The sequence below is a fragment of the Trachurus trachurus genome (genome assembly GCF_905171665.1).
Source record: "Trachurus trachurus genome assembly, chromosome: 9".
Lineage (NCBI taxonomy): Eukaryota > Metazoa > Chordata > Actinopteri > Carangiformes > Carangidae > Trachurus > Trachurus trachurus.
The window spans coordinates 22,368,996-22,383,426 of record NC_139895.1 but is presented as its reverse complement, the minus strand read 5'-3'; the positions used below and the strand labels follow the sequence as shown (position 1 = coordinate 22,383,426).

The 14,431-nt window shown below is 43.9% G+C and overlaps 1 protein-coding gene across 3 annotated transcripts; it reads right to left on the bottom strand.

Moving 5' to 3' along the window:
* Nucleotides 1-332: 332 nt before the first annotated feature.
* LOC310990741 (tRNA (32-2'-O)-methyltransferase regulator THADA) lies at nt 333-14,081 on the bottom strand. Of its 3 annotated transcripts, none has more exons than XM_083978228.1 (31): nt 13,905-14,081; nt 13,625-13,805; nt 13,447-13,533; nt 13,331-13,358; nt 13,103-13,251; nt 12,886-13,008; nt 12,678-12,798; nt 12,352-12,497; nt 12,176-12,260; nt 11,968-12,104; nt 11,332-11,529; nt 10,519-11,239; nt 10,176-10,328; nt 9,969-10,078; nt 9,727-9,887; nt 9,464-9,633; nt 9,208-9,372; nt 8,944-9,092; nt 8,682-8,819; nt 8,502-8,606; nt 8,214-8,414; nt 7,978-8,128; nt 7,329-7,581; nt 6,858-7,094; nt 6,539-6,746; nt 5,625-5,813; nt 4,029-4,288; nt 3,760-3,933; nt 3,401-3,667; nt 2,530-2,732; nt 333-2,413 (listed from the first exon to the last, which is right to left on the bottom strand). In XM_083978228.1, the coding sequence occupies exons 1-31, from the start codon at nt 14,024-14,026 to the stop codon at nt 2,166-2,168; spliced, it is 5,640 nt and encodes a 1,879-aa protein (XP_083834354.1). In that variant the 5' UTR covers nt 14,027-14,081; the 3' UTR covers nt 333-2,165. The 3 variants fall into 3 exon arrangements, with proteins under 3 accessions (XP_083834354.1, XP_083834355.1, XP_083834356.1); XM_083978229.1 differs by having other exon boundaries at nt 333-2,410; XM_083978230.1 differs by lacking the exon at nt 333-2,413 and having other exon boundaries at nt 2,531-2,732; nt 3,401-3,582.
* Between the last annotated feature and the right edge of the window lie 350 nt (nt 14,082-14,431).

Here is a 14,431-nt window from a genome sequence, read left to right as displayed (position 1 = left end):
AGGCATTACACTGTATAAAACTGATTTTTTTTTTCCTACTTCATGTGGGTAGTGTTTGCACAGTGGTACAATAGCCTTTGTTTACACAGTTTACTGGAAATTTCAAGCTTTGCAAACTCATTGGAAAATAAATACACAGAAAACAGTGCTGATCATATAAAAAACAAAACATTTTGCAGTGATAACTTCAATAGATCATTTTATTATATTCAACATTTAAAAAAATCAATATACAGTTAAATAGACAAAAATCCTTTTGAAATTGATTTCATTCATTAAGATTTTAACAGTTATTCCATTTATAAAAAATCTGAAACAGTTGAATGCCACCATTTGTTTAACCTTAAGTGTCAGGATCCAGCAGTGGAAAAACACTCTCTCATGCTCTAAATGCACACATACACACACCAAGTGGTTGCACCTACATGGCCTTGTTCCCTGTTGCCATAGTTAATCATGAAATTACTGAGGTCCAGGCACTCAGCACTGTCAGCAACAACGCCAAAGGCTTTCACTAAGCCAGATGGTCATTTTACAGTTTCAAGACTCAATCTACCTTCAGGAAATTTCCAGCCCTGTTCACCTTAGACTCCCTTTTACAGCTCTGTTTTCAAGGTTGAGGCAGAAGACAAAATATTACATGAATTCTTCAAGTAGAGTCTGACAGATACTGTAAATAAAGAGTACAAACTAATTTTCAAATCAAAACGGCATTTCCAGGCATGTTGGCAACACGTTGAGTGCCCAAACCACATGTTGTTTTTGCCTTTGTCTTGAAGTAGACCAAAGTTCACACCCCCATTTGTATTTTGCACAGTCTGTGTTATGAATGTAGCTTCGAGTCAACAACAGACATTTTTCATGAATGCTCTCTGTGGTTGTGATCCAGTGAGGCATAACTCAAATATCGAGAGAGTTCTTAATAAAGTAAACCCAAAGGAAAACTTTGATGTAAACATCCTATTATCACCTTGTTTTTCTAGATCATGTTCTCAACAAGAACAACCTGTAGCTGCCTATGAGCACGCATTAATCTGATAGAGCTCTAATCAACAGGTCTTAATACTGGCGTGGGTTGTTGGGAAATGCATTACCGAAGCTTTATGTATTTATTATTAATAGGCTTGATGTCATAGCTACAGTATTGCATAATATACTGTAGGTGTTCACAAGCACAATCCTTTATATATGCACAATAGAAACCTAAAGGTCCATATAGAGGTAGGCCTACATGACTTCAACTCTGATATGACCATCACCTAAGGAAATAAAACAACAATACAATAATAAAAACTTCCATGTACATTTAATTTATTGTCTAATATGGACAATTATAGCATGTGCAGTCTCTTTCATATCATTGTTTGTCTAACACCAAGAGTCGCCCATCACAAACAGAGGCAATGCGCTATCTGGTGATGTGACTGCTCTAGTGTGTGGTCCGTTGTGGGGCAACCGCCAGCCCTCTATCAGATCCAGTCAATGATCTTCAAGCCCCTATGCGGTTGGAAAATGGACACTTATCCAGGCAGAAGGCCTCTAATGGAGCATTAAACTCTACACTATATTCCCCTGCTGCCCACCAAGCAGCCAATTTCTCCAGATGCTATTGCATTACATCACTGCATCAGTCTGCACTCTGCTTGTACTGCTTGTATAGCAAACAACTCAACAACAACAGAGAATAGAAGCACCGCTCTGGTAGTACAAATGAGCACATTGCTTGGGGTGATGGTGATCATAAGGACAGCCCTGTGGGTATTTAGTGGCAGTGACTCTGCCTAAAAAAAGCAGTTTATTAAAATATGAGTAATTCTTGATAAAATGCAACTTTATTGGCTCTATGAGCATTCATTGTATAAAAAACAAGCTTCCAGAGGTCATAATGGAAAACTGCTTTGTTACTCTCCACCTCCCCTCATGTGCACATGGCACACAATGCCCAGTGGGCCTCTTCTCTGTGTGTGTAATATGATGATGGCTACAAGTGGCCTCAGCCGCTGAGCGCTTACATAACCCAGTCAGGCTGCTAAGTACAAGTGTACTGCAGCATCAGCAGTTGCAATACTCATTCAAGACATGCACATATAGATAGTCATGAGGAAATTTTATCCCGACTGAAAAGCTGCACTCACTGAGTGCATGAGTAACAGTCCTCGACTCTGTCACAGTGGCAGCTTTCCAGCTACAGCAGCTGTTACAGCAGAGGGAAAGTGGACACCGTTCTCACTGAGCAGACTACAAACGTCCTGTAAACTCTTGTGCAGCGATGAAGGATCACAAAGGTGTCGTACATTATCAGCAGTTGCCACCAGGTTGAGGAGGAAGGCAGCTCTGGTGAACAGGCCGCACAGTGTGCTGTGGAAACGAGGGTCCACGAGGAGAGCCAGCCAGGCGGGGGTCAATGTCTCTGCTTAAGAGAAAGAATAAGTAATCGCATTGTAAAACATGAAATTCTACATGTTTCAATTAAAATATACAGATATACAGATGACACTCAGACTGACTGATGTGCTGCTAATGTGGTACCTGGCAGGAGCTCTTTGCACACTGCAAGGCCGTCTAGCACCTGTGCGACACTCTGCTCTGCCCACAGTCTCAGGCTCTGAGCCAAAGCAGACGATTCAGAGTATTTTTCAGCCATCTGCAGCAGGTGAGGCAAAACATGTGCCGACATCACACAGGGCTCTGCAAACACGTTGGCCTCGTCCTGCTCATACAGACTGGAGCACCTGAAAAACAGAGGCATGACAGTTGAGCAACACCCCATCAAGGCTTCTGTTTAGGGAACTATGCAAATCTGGTTTGTTATTTTGCCCCCCCCCCCCTCAACGAAGCCGACGAGAAGGCAATCCGTAGAGTGGTGTATTAATTATATATCATATACATATTACAAAGTGTATATCCGTATCCGTATATTTGTGTATATCCGTATAGTCTTATCTGCCATAAACAAGAGATTACAGGTTACATGTCGTGGTGCCGCCAAGACGTGAGCTGGGACACCGGGTCGGAGGCTCTGATCTTGCGAGGTTAGTTTTCGGTCAAGAGATGCTACGTGGAACGCAGAGAGCCTTTATTCTCCCCAGAACAAGTCATTTAATTACTCATTACTAATACAATCACTCCAAAGCAGTTTCATTTTATTTTCTAACTTTTCTTTGTCTATATTTAAAATGTGTTATTTATATTTACTCAGTTTTTTTTTAACATAGTTTTTTACTCGAGGGACAGCACAGTCTGGGGGGTGTAGTCAGGATTTCATTTCACTGCTTGTTGTAAGTGTATACTATAACTATGCATGTGACAAATAAAGAATCTTGAATCATAAATCAATGATTTACACTTAAGGTAAAAATAGTTCCCCTTTTAAGTGTGTTGATGTAGTGAGCTGACATACCCCATCTCCGAGGCCTCCTTCAGCATGCATCTGAGGTCAGACTGAGGCAGGTGACACAGCAGCACCTCCAATGTGCCAGGGGCATTGAAGCATTCATCCAACAGCAGATCCAGCAGCAGCGGCAGAGCCTGGTTGACCTGCATGACGTAGACAGTCCTCTGGCTTTCCCCTCTCTTTGTGTGCTGCAACATGGAGGCAAAACAAGCTGCTTTCATCCTGACCTGCTGACTTTGGTCCTGCAGCAAGTAAAGCCCTGTGTTGATCAACCTAAATCAGGGAGATTCCACATTTTTAATTGAATTTCATGTTCATGAGAGTGTATCACATGATTGACAATGACTATTTAGCTTTCATCGCACCTGGTCATGATGGCAGGCAGAGCGCTGTGTTTCCTCAGGCCGCGAAAGCTCATGAGTGGAACCGCAGCCGCACACAGAGCTTCGGCAGTCGCCATCCGGAGCACTTCAGGGGCATCAGGGCACCGGTGGCGTTCCAAAATACTACACCACCGCTGCAGCACACATATCTGGAGACTAAATTGCACAGAAAAGGGAAGCAAGTCAGAGCTACAGGTATAGGAGCGCTCCAGTATATAAAAGGAAAAAAAAAAGACAAAACATGTAAAAACCTGCAGTCAGACCACTGGGAGAGCAGCAGACTGGCAGCATGCAGAATCTGGGACAGAGACTCTGGGCCCCCACGCTGCTTCTCCAGGTCCCTAAGCAACAACTCCAGACACTCAGGCAGAACCGGCTCCTCCAGTGGGGCCAACTGCGGAGGAGGCTGGGGGGAAGTAGAATCACCTCCGGCCATCACTGCTCCCAGAGCTGCGAGGTAAGTCCTGCGGTACTCCACATTGTGACTCAACAACGCCTCCCTCAGGTTTGACTGAAAATACAGAGCGTTGGAATATTCCATTAATACACTGTCACCTACCCTTACTTTTGAGTTTGCTTTTATCACACACTCATGTAAAAACTGATCTTTTGTGGACTTGCATGCATGATATAATCTCTGAGGTCAATTATTCTACTAATATCTTTGCAATAATACACCCTTCAAATATATTAAAATCTTCTCACTCTCCACTTTGCATTTCATGTTTTTGCAAGATTGTATATGACAAAGCCAGAGCTTGAAGGCCTTGAGGCAGGCCTCTAAAATTGGGTTAAAACAGAGTGACAGACAACGCTTCACCTCAATGACATTACAGAGCCTAATTTTAGGCGTTTATTATTGATTTATCTAATATTTCACTCATATGTTGATATTTGGATGATCTCAAAAACCAAGTTTCAGTTTTTCTGAATTTGGGCAAAACAGTCTTCTCAAGTCAGGGGCGTCAAGGGCCTCATTATAGAAAGTTGATAGAAAATGTTCTTATAAACACTAGGGCATGATGTTAAATGAAATCACAAAAGTAAGTGAAAATAAAACAATACATAATTAGATTTATTAATATAATAAATATCCTTATAGTTACGGTGTGCAGTGCAGGTGAATTATTTCTATTGGTTTCTTAGTTGGTAGAGCAACCACCCCATGTGTTGAGGCTATAGTCTTCACTGCAGGCGGCCCCGGTTCGAATCCCACACCGAGCAGCCCTATCCTGCGTGTCACCCCCCCCCCCCCCCCCAACCCTCTGCCTCCCATTTCCTGTCTCTCTCTCAACTGTATTGTCAATTTAAGGCCAAAAAGCCCCAAAAATATACTTACATTTTTTAAAAAATAAAACAGCCTCATATTTACCTGTTTTTTATTCTAACTAAATGAGATACATGAAAACAGTAAGGGTAAATAAGTGACCTTAATCCTAGTCCCCTATTCTGTAAATGTGCAGTATCACATCTTATCAAGCTAATTTTAAAGGGTCAGTTAAAACACTACACCGGATATACATAGGAAGGCACAACTGTGTGGTCTAGATAATGTAACATGCTGTTTATCTAAGACATTTATATGAACTTTAATGCAGCAATTAATAAAAGGACAGACATCCTCAGCTCGACTGTGCAGAGGGAGTCATGCCCTTTTTAATGTAAGAGGGAAAGCGATCTCCAGCCAGATATCAGCTTTCCGATTGCATTATATTCAAGCCTATCTTTGCTTCCTCGATTTCCTCACATTGTGCTCTACGAAGTTCGTTACGCTGAGAGCTGCAAAACGGGTTTTTGGAACGTTTGTTTTCTTCACGCTGAAGTCTGGGGAACATATCGTGCCTCACCTTCAACACTCTTTGAATCACCTCCTTCAGTCTGGTCTGCTGCAAACCCCACCCATCCACCACCCACATAACCAGTGAGAGCTTCAGGTCAGGGCTCGCTGCAGAGAAGCTGTTCCAGATTTGGAAGGCCCACTTTAGATCTGCGCATAGAAAGTTGATGGCTCGTTGATAAAAAGATGACAAACCAACCTGGACGGATGACAAAAATAAAGCATTAGAAAGAGTATCTTTGGGGCAATGTGTCAGTGTGTGTGCGCAGTAAATTGTATTCCTGAATCCCTGTGGTGTATCACTTATACAAGACAGAAACACAGTGGCCATGTCCATCGCACAACTGCTGGTTGTGAACTCAAATGCTCACAACCAGATGCACAAATAAGCATCATATCATCCCTTCTGCTCTAAGCTGTCAGTGTTTTATAATTAGACTAGAGCAAAACATTAACTGTCCCCATGGATCGGGGGAGTAGAAACATTACGAGGACATGCAAAATTTATTGCAAAGTCCAATCTGGTAATATTTGACTTATTTTAAGTCTTAAGGTTTCAGGATCCTGAGTTTGTATAACAGAAAATATTCTCAACTCAATAAACAACAATTCATGTTCAAAGGATTCGCGTTTCATACATTACGAGATAAGTGTGACTGCCTCATCAAGTTTTTGTGCTTCTTGCCCAAATCTTGACAGGTGCTCATAAAGTCTGATTCCCTTGAAACCAGGGAAAAGCCCAGACAAAACAGCACAGGAAGAAATATTTCATGAAACAACCTGAACTCAAACTTTGACAGAAAATGTTGAGCTCCAACAGCCCATGGCTTAAAGTAAAGAACTCCTAGAGGAAATACAGGGTCTTTCAAGGTCTTTGAGACATACCGAAAGTGCCATCAGTGGGTCATCATGCATCATACACACCTGAAGCCCTGTTCGGGGTGACTGGAGGTCAAGCATGAGTGTGTCATTGAGCTTTGATAGGTAAATGTCACAGCAGAATTTTCTTAGCGACTCTGCCACTCCAAGGTAGACCACTCTCACTAGAGGGCAGCGTTGATGTTCAGTCACCAGCCACAGGGAGGCGTCCACCCTGCTCAGCACCACAGACAGTGCAGCTGAGGGGTCACTGCTAAAATAGAGACGCAGCAGGATTTAAAAGCCTGACAGTGTCTGATAAATGAAATAAACAAGCACTTTAAAAGTGTGTGATGCAGTAACACACAGCTCTCTGAAGTCTCACCTGTCTGCGCTGAGAGCTCTCTTGAGAATAGCTTTGATCTGCAGCAGCTGTCCGTGGAGCCGGTTGTGACAGCAGCGCTCCTGTGGACTCGGCAGTTGAGCTGTCAGTGTGAGGAGGATGTTCATGTACTCGGAGGGGGGAGCCATGGCAACCAGAGCCTTCGAGGCCATCACTCTCACACTGTAAATGGGACTGGCAGACAGCTGGAGTAAAGGAGGCAGGAAGTCTGACAAAGTCCTGAAAAGAAAGACCAGAGGTCCTCAGTGGCATTAAGGCAAAAGTCATGTCAATTTGAATTAAACACAACGTTTAAAGCTGTTTTTCCTAATTACTGTGTATACAGGTCCGACAGTTGATTGGGATAAAACCTTTCATCCGTGTGGCCTGGAAGGAAATAGCTACTATAAATAAAAACTATAGTACCGTAGTTAACCTGAGCAAACGGTGCAATGATAAGTAAACAGTAATCACTCTGCTGAGTCTTGGACACCAGGCTGGAGTTGAGCTAACAGAGTGAGGACAGGGTAGAGTGATGGTTGGAGGTGTAGCTTGGCTTCATCGGGTTGACCCTGGAGGTCTTGTGCAGCCTCTCTCAGCTCGCAGAGGAGGAAGGACTGGAGCGCGGGGTAGTGGAAGAAGAAGGCAGCTGGGGACATGCCATGCTGGGTCGGACCACTGTCCTCACTGTTGGGCCGCTGGCCGAGCATTCGCGAACACAGAGAACCTGGAAACAGGATTTTAATTGACTGTACAAATCAGGAGTATGTATAAGAGCTGGACAAAATACATTTATCAATTAATCAAATGATGGAAAGTCATTATTTTCAGCAACTGTTTTGGTAAACATGAATAATTTGAATCATTCAAATGTGAGCAAAAATGTTCTAAATTGAGAGTTTGTCTTCTTTGACCATAGAATGAAAGAATATTGACAGAATATTTGTATTGAGGTATGTCAGACACAAAGCAGCATTTGAAGAGGTTCATTTGGCTTTGAGAAACAGAGTTTTTATAACATTTAAATATTTAACAATTGATTAAATGGTCAAGAATGATCCATCAACCATTTGCACTTCAAATACAGACTCCATGTAAAGCTCGTAATGTCCCTGTGTCTTACTGTAAAGTTGCAAAGCAGCATTCCTCATGGTCCAGCAGGGAGAGCTGAGCAGGGTGAGTGACAAGATGGCAACAGCGGGAGCAAACTGAAGGACAGCTACTCCCAGACCTGAGCCACGCACCAGAGCCTGCAGAGTGTGAACCGCACACACCTGGAGAGGAGAGAGGACGGTGATGTATAAGGTTAATGACGTCTACTTATGAAGACAAATATCTTGAATTTAGTTGCCGTAAAACCTGTGGCAGGTCCAACGTTTGGTCCCAGTCCTCAGGCAGAGGCGTCCTGGCCGTCTCCAACAAGGTTTGCATACTGTGGGCTAACAGTGGTCTTGCTTTGCTGGCCTCCTCTGCTGACACCACACACAGGATGAGCATAGGTAACCCTGCAGCCCGCCGGGTCACAGATGTAGAGCGTGGGGACTGCACAACCTTCAATCCCTATAAAATGGAAGGAGAGAAAAGCTAAGTAGTCCAGCATCTCCATTTATTGATGGAAAATGCATATTAACATGTATCTCTACTCACTTCTTTGAGCATATGAGCTGGAATATCCCTCAACTCTGGATCATTGCTGCTCAACAGGGAGGCACAGAACTTGGTGAAGCCTATACAGCATCCCTCTACTGCCCCCTGGTGAACAGAAATATGATTTTCAGAATATGATAATTAAGGAGGTTCTCACTACATGGATTTATCGAAACGTACCCAGTGACGGCATCTGAGAAGAATATTCTTGAACACTTTTGATGCTCTCATTAGATCCTCTTTCTCAAGAATGTGCTTGCCAGGTTTTAAATCTGTGAGAAGTTTCTCCACCAGGGACCCTAAAAAGATTCCTATTTCCTAAAAAGCAAATAATGTCGTGACGAAAGGTACAAGCAGCAAATACACTCTCAGTTTGTTGCTGTCTTCCTGAATGTTGTGATGTCTGATCATGCATGTTAAATGGCGCACGGCGTGTTTTTACCTTGAGGCTGACCCAGCAGCAGGTGAGAACCAGGCTGTGCTCTTCAGACAGCAGGACACACTCCTCTCCATCACCTTGGCTTCCTCCAGATGTTTCAGCTATCAGGGAGCTGATGGCATTTCCCATATCACAGAAAGAAGGGGGGGCGTCTAAAACAGAGGAGTGCGATTTACTGAGTGGCATCATAATGAAAATCTGAAATGTGGTGCATTTCAAGTCAGTATTTATTACATCAATATTATATTGTATTATGTATTACCTTACCTTTCTCAGTGGCACAAGCATCCCTGTCTCCATACAAAACACCAAGCAGCAGCAGAGAGATGTTCTCCAGCAGGCCAAGCACCTCAGTGGTCAGACTGCCATCGAGTACGTCACAGACACTGGCAGAGGCCTCTAGCAAACACCTCTGGAGGGCACTTACAACACCTGGAATGATTCATTACAGCACATAAACAATGTTTTCTGAGGGATCAACATCACTTTTCTGAATATCAGCGTAACAGATCTCAGCTCTCACCATGTATGGGCTTGGTTTTGGCAGCAAGCATCATGTCAGCTTTAGCTGTCAGATAGTGCTCCTCCAGCTCCTTCACCAGGAATCTGACCATGCAGGAGGCTGTGGTGTTACTTCCACCGGCGACATCCGTGACACCGTTCAGCCTGCTGTCTCCAGGCTGGTCTTGTGATCTACGGATCGATAGGACAAGGAATAACCGCCTATGTGTCACATCTAAAGCAGGCATAATGATGAACGAGGGCACGTAAGAAGGCATGGCTTACTTCTGAAGGAGGATCTTTGACATCAGTGCTCCCATCTGCGCTTCTTGCACCCGAGGACTGCAAAGAAGCACTTTGGTTCGTCTGAGCAGCACTGTAGAGATATCATCTGGAAAATTGGGTGGGAAAAATCTCAATAATAACCCAGCTGAGAGTTCCCGGATCTGAAAAAAAAACAAACATTTCACTTAAATATTCTATCTTTAACCTCAATCTGTGATTTTCAAAAAGTGAGGCAACTCTACCTCATTAGTGGAATCTTCTAAACAGCCGATGAGGACCAGCTGTTTTGTCCTGCAGAAGAAATCCCACTGTCCTCTTTGTCGGGCACAGTTAATAAGAGATGCCATATTGGCTGCAAAGATGATTACATGAAGATCATTAAAATTTAAACCCAGAATAATAATAATATGAAACATTTTTTTTTGCAATTGCCGGTTTTTCAAACTGACCTGGGGGTTGTCCCTTCTTTCTGTCTGGGCTCCAGGTGTCTGTGCAGGTCTCCAGAACGGCAGACAGCAGCAGCAACGCCGTCTTCTTCCTCTGGTAACTGTGCCCTGGTGCCAGACAGCTGTATGGAAGTAGACTAAGCCATTCCACAAACCCTACATGATAGAGAAAAACAGCTTTGAGGAACAGGAACTAGGTAAAAGGATGGAAAGATCTGTAAATAATAAACTTCAAATTACAAACAATGGGTATTTCCTATAGGTTTCTATTATTTATTATTATCATTTTTCTTTTACTTAGCATAAACAGTTTCTTGTGACTTTCAATGTGGACATAAAATCTCACCTATTCCCTGCTCCAGTATATCCTGCGCCTTCTCTAAGTTGGTGGTATCTCCTTTCTTTTTCCCTTTCTGTCCTCTGACATGTGCCATGCAGCCGTCTCTGATACGCACCAGAAACCGCTTCACACCAGCCTGCAAATGCTGGCGAAAAGGCGAGGACTCACAGTTTAGATTCTGAGGAATAAACGTCCTCATTATTGCCATCTCCTCTGTGCTCGGAGTGTCTTTGGTCTTTGGGCTGCAGCACAGGAGGTTGAGAGCGGCGAGACGGACTTTGTCGTCGGCAGATCCTAGAGCTAGCTGCAGAGTCTGGAGGGCCGAGCTGCCCTGCAGAGACCAGGGTGAATTTCCGGTCGCGGCTCGATAGGAGCTCATGATGCAGGCCCAGGCGTGGAGGTGACCGGGGGTGAACGGGTCCAGAGAGGCCAGCAGATGATCCCAAGCGGAGGGGAAGACTTGAAAGGTGCAGGGCAGCAGGTGTGTCGAGCTGTTGTTCTGCAGAAGCATCACGTCAGACGTCAGCGCCTTGTGAAGGACCGGCTGCCAGCGCCTCGCCCACTGACCGGCCAGGTCCAGCTCAGAGTTGGAATCCGAGCCGTCGCGCAGCTCTCGCCTCTGCTGCTGGATCAGACACTTGTAAAGCTCCGACCCACAAGGCGACAGGTGATTGGTTGACAAGCACTTGAGGAGATGAGTGGGTATTTCAGCGTATTGATCCAGCACCTGAATGGTCAGAGAAACATAGATCCAAGTCATCATGACTACCACTGACTAATTATGACATTAGTAACCTTGTAATAACCCTGAATCCTCACCATGTCAGTGCCCAGATAGGGCAGCAGGGCACAAAGACGGTGATATTTGGCTTTGGCTTCCCAAGGTAGATTGATAATTCTCTCCAGTAGAGTGAAATAAAGACTCTTCTTTGTTTCACCAAAGTGCTCACAGTCCATCTCATACATATCCAACAGCAGACAAAAGGCACTGCGCACAAATTCTGACACACCCTCCACCTGCCAATGCACATTAAGACGGATATTAGTGGAAGTAACAAGTATTTTTTATCATTTATTTACTGGGCTAATATGAGGTCATCTACGTGACATAACTTGTCTCTGGATACTCTGGTCTGGATACTCTGGTATCTCTGGTATTAATCAATATATTTCTTCATAATAGGAAAGAATAAAACTACACACAACTTAATTTGGGAGAATTTGAATCATTTAATGTGGTTTTCCTCAGCAAAACTTGCATTGTGATTATTTAGTGATGGTATGTGGTCACATTAGAATCAATATCAAGCATAATTCTCAATTTCATAGCTCACTGAGTACAATATCCTGCATTATTTGGTCAATTGAGTTTACAAAATGGAATAATTCTCATGTAAATAAATGTGGTTCTGCTTTTTGAATTGCAATAATATTATAACGATTAAATTGACTTACCGGGCTTTCTGCATTTGTCCAGATAATGTGTATGAGCTGTTGCTGCATGCTGCTGTTGTCAGGCAGAAGGCGGACACCTGTCATCTTCCAGATGTCAGGCAGACATTCCTTAACTTTCTTCAGCCATAACGTTAACACTGCAACAACATGTCATATTAAAACAGATGATTTTGCACACATGAATAAGTCTGACCTGCACGTTACTAACCTTCAAATACAAAGTGGTGACAATCCAGCTTCTCCTCACACAAAGTGTAGACCAGAGGAAACAACCCTTTTAGCAACAAACACATCTGGAAAAAAAGGAAAATGGTGGATTTGGGATTGAAAGCAAACAGAACCAAAGTAAAAGATTTTTTTAATGTGGGCTTTCAGTAGATTTACTTCTGCGTCATCCACGTGTGAACTGAGTAAGATGTGAGGTCGGCAGCAGGTCAGGAGACCCCTGCTCACAGCCAGCCTTGCCACTCCATCCTTCACTGTGGGGGTGCACTGTACCCGGAGAGCCCCGACACTCAGCACCCAGGGCTCTGAGGAACAACAGGACAACAGCTACTCTGTCAGGACACTCAGCATTCACTGTCTCAGAATATGTTAAGTATGTGGTATTTTGGATATAACACATCTGAAAAAGAAACAGGACACTGTATTTTTTTACTTCAAAATGTAATATTCAGTCTGTTTATCCTGCACAGTCAGTGGTTACTTACCTAAATCAGAGACCTGCAGCAGACTCCAGGCAGCAGCTCCTCCTGCTCTGCTGTCTGGTGCTGTGTTGATCAGCATGGCCACAGCAGTGCCGGCCAAAAGACGAGTGTCCCTGTTGCAGCACTGCAAGACACAACGCTGGCTGATGAGATGAAATAAACACAATAACAGCACAGCAAGTAACTCTAAACTAGTAGGTTAATGAGAAACCTGTCCAAGTATTATGTCCATAAGAGCCTGTAGGATCGTCTGCACTGTTGGGCCCCTGGGCTCCTTGTCCCACGCATGAGGAGCCACTTCAATGGACAACAGCTGAAAGGTCTGCAAGCACACCTGCAGAGATGACAGATCTCAGGTCAGTAACAGAGATCACACAGTAAAGTCTGAGATAGATTTGAAGGATGAAGGGACACTGTGCTCCCTGTACCTTGACAGCGATGTAACACAGTGGTCCGTCTCTCAGGGACTCCTGTTGCAATACAACAGGGAACAACTCGGACACTTTATTCAGGAGGGACAGGTATGACTCTCGCCACACCTCACGACCAACAGTGCTGTCTTCCAGGAACATACAGGCTTGAAAACAAGAAATTTAGATGTTATATTATTTACATGTAGTGTAATGACATTGTAATGACATTTGGACAGCACCAACCTCTCTGCAAACCCTCGAAAGATAATATCTGAAGAAAAGACAACAACAAAAAACGTTATACGCAGTGCTTTTCTCTAAATATAAAGACTTGGCAAACACAAGTGAAGTGAGAGTACCTGGTCTGTGTGTACCATGGATTGCAAATAGTGATGGATTTCTCTATAAACCAACTGGTGGTTCACCTTTGCCAGATGTTGTAGCATCTGAAAAGTAAATAATAAAGTTTCAGTGACACTGAATTTTGTCATGCATGTTGCATAGTAAAAAACAAACAAACAAACAAAACCGACTAACCTGGTCCACTTTACGACAGGCGGTGGAGATGTTGGCCATCTGCAGCTGCAGAGAGATGAGCAGTTTGACCAGGAGCAGGAGGTAGTCCGCGTCCAGACCAGCGAGCTGTGTCCCTGAAACCTGTCTCAGCAGCTGGGCAGCCTCCTCCAGACAGCGCTCCTTACATCTCTTCACACTGGTGCTGTTCAGGCAAGTACCATTAATCGATCGGTTGTTACGTAGCAGGAGAAAAAAAACTCAGTGAGCTCTGAAACGTGTAGTGTTGAAGTTTGGCACCAACCTGGAGGATTCAGACAGTTTGTCCGTGAAGAGCCTCAGTGTCCGGCTGACGGCCTCAGGTGCTTGGTCCTCGGTGATCACACATTCCCGCAGACTTGTCACCAGATCTTCAAACGACAACATCGTAGTATAACACTTTAGACACTGCTGGCACGGTATGGATCAGACACAGACAGCATTGACAGCACGCTAGTCCTCTTCCTCTTTGTTGGTGGTTAGACTACAGGTGCATCACTGCCACCGACTGGACTGGAGTGTGGCCTAAGTTACAGTTTGAGCGTCCTTAATACATTGAAGAAAAGTAAATAGCCTACGTTTTTTGTAACAATTTAACTTCTTAAACGGAGGAAATGTAAATAATTTAATTTAAATAAAATCAGAACTAGCTTAAAAAAAAGTAAACACACCGTTCCCCTCCCTCCACGCCAGATGAGGTCGCTGTCGTTCAGTTAGGTTTCGTTTTGTTTTTCGTCTTTCCTCAGAACAAGAAGGTTTCCGGTCTGTGATTGGTCGTGCGTCGTTGCCAGG